This window comes from Neodiprion fabricii, chromosome 5 (genome assembly GCF_021155785.1).
Source record: "Neodiprion fabricii isolate iyNeoFabr1 chromosome 5, iyNeoFabr1.1, whole genome shotgun sequence".
NCBI lineage: Eukaryota > Metazoa > Arthropoda > Insecta > Hymenoptera > Diprionidae > Neodiprion > Neodiprion fabricii.
In genome coordinates, this window is record NC_060243.1 from 14,753,085 (window position 1) to 14,755,181 (window position 2,097).

Consider the following 2,097-nt stretch of genomic DNA (forward strand, 5'->3'; position numbering starts at 1 on the left):
GGATCTTGTTTTTTTTTTTAGTTCCACCTCTTGCAGCATCTTCTTTTCGTTTTTGTTTCAATACGCGGGTATTACCCACAGACACAAGAACTTCAGGCTGAACACTGTCGTCTATACTTCTGATGTTGTCCATTTCCTGCTGGTACGGCACAACCTTCGCGTCGTTGCCTGACTGCTTGTTATGAGTAACAGCTAAACCTTTACGATTCCTTACAGTTTTAAATCGTGACTCGCATTGTTGACCATTTACATATTTACTGAAGGTTGTTGAAATGTCAACCGCAATGTGTTCCCACATCTTTTTTTTTTGTTTTGAACTTTTTGAATGGTCCAACGTGGTTCAAGTTTTCGGCGTACAGATTGAGCATCATTTTGGTATCATGGTCATCCCACTTCACAGTAGCATTGGAGCTATTGAACGTTGGCAGCAATACATGCGAAACAGTCCGAATAGCAGTCGTGCTGCCAGATGCTTGTATACTAACGTCACGTTCTAGGTTATCCCCGGAAGTATCAACTGTTTTGGACGAGCAATTTTCTTTATCTATAAAAAAACGACTGTCATTCATGTATTTGTCATCGTTATAAGGTAAAATTTTTTTTACAGTTTTCCAAAAACTCACCGTGCAAGTTCTTAGGCAGTTCAATACCCAGGCTTGACAGAAAACTTTTGGGAACATATGAGATGTTTTTTGTACCTATGGGCAAGAATAAATGAGTGTAATGGTCATGAATTGCATTAATAAATTTATCATTTTATAGTATTCTGCAAATTTCATAAAAAGAAATACATTTTTGTACCCTCTTACCATTTATCATAACCTCGCATAACACGCCGGCATCTGTTTCAATACCTGCCTCGTCGTCATCTAACACAATCCTCTTGAACACAAATGGAAGTTTCTTTTTTTTTTGTTCGCTCATGTTGTGTTATTTTTATTGGATATCCATTTTTATTGGCGAGATCGCTCCGAGATCGCTCGGACAGAATTCCAAGAGTGGGGGAACTGCTCTCAGAGCGTTCTGAGAGGGGATCTGAAGTGTTCACTCGAAAACGCTATTAGCGTAGGACCCTAGAAAAAGTGTAAAATTGAATTTGGTTTCAAGTTATCGTGCAACTAGCTAGCCAGATGACACCGTCAACTAAGATTAAATTCAAAGACATTTTTAACTGAACTTATTTAACAGTTCTAGATTTAGATTGATTCAGTTTGCCAAGCGAAATTCAACCCTACAATCTAATTGAGGACTTGAAAAACTATTTATCTGAATTCAATGCCAAAGAGAGTAAAAGTAAGCTTCAAAATAAGATACCAAGATAAATGGCATAAAGTTTGAAAACCAATGCTGGTCAATAATAATGCTTGAATTACAATGGTGCACAGAATGATTCCTCGATAGAATGAATTGGTGGCAACGGTTAAGTAACAAACTTATGACTATTAGCTCGATCAAAGTGAAATGATGGGATATTCAGCCATTATGATCTGTAGTATATCCCGCTCTTCAATTTTGTCTCAACTGATGTTAAGAAGGTGGCCATGGCCTGATAAAATTCACTCTGGCACCTGATGTCCGACGAAACAACCAGGTTCGATGGTTCTAATGATTGCACCGCTCGAGAAACCAGGATCCTTGCCACCTAAACGTTTTGACCATCAGGTAAGGCATAATTTTCCTCGTGTTAATTAAAGTTTAAACTTCGAGCCTGCTGAAAAAAAAACGAATTTTATCATTGAATCCATGTTAAAATATTGTCATTGTCAAAGATCACGTAATTGGAAATTTACTTACATGCTTCCATGCCTGACAAATTTAGTCCCGCTTTGACAATGAATTATTTCGTACCTGTAAATATTAGAAGCTATTATTATCAAACAGGATCTTTCGGTATTTTTGACGGCAAAAAAAATAGGCAGCACTTTTTGAAAGGCAACCAATGGCCAGACGAGGGGTGATCAGAAGAGTGGAGATTGGTCTCCCAGTGTTATCGGACGATTGTCTTGTAAGTTATTGTTTTGTTTCCTAATTTTTCATTAATAGCATGATTTACACTGTAATATTAACTGTTGTTCTTTTTCTCTTTTTATTCTTGGA

At 37.3% G+C, this 2,097-nt stretch overlaps 1 protein-coding gene across 1 annotated transcript; it reads right to left on the bottom strand.

Annotated features, from left to right (window-relative positions):
* Nucleotides 1-233: 233 nt before the first annotated feature.
* Nucleotides 234-948, bottom strand: LOC124182670. Its single transcript, XM_046570211.1, has 3 exons — nucleotides 810-948; nucleotides 624-698; nucleotides 234-544 (listed from the first exon to the last, which is right to left on the bottom strand). Exons 1-3 carry the CDS (start codon nucleotides 922-924, stop codon nucleotides 276-278), a joined length of 459 nt encoding a protein of 152 aa, XP_046426167.1. The 5' UTR covers nucleotides 925-948; the 3' UTR covers nucleotides 234-275.
* Nucleotides 949-2,097: the final 1,149 nt, after the last annotated feature.

Coding starts and splice junctions, on each gene's coding strand:
- LOC124182670 (XM_046570211.1), bottom strand. CDS start 924: ATGAGCGAACAAAAAAAAAAGAAACTTCCATTTGTGTTCAAGAGGATT. Junction 699..809: donor ATGCGAGGTTATGATAAATG/GTAAGAGGGTAC, acceptor TCTTGCCCATAG/GTACAAAAAACATCTCATAT. Junction 545..623: donor ACTGCCTAAGAACTTGCACG/GTGAGTTTTTGG, acceptor GTTTTTTTATAG/ATAAAGAAAATTGCTCGTCC.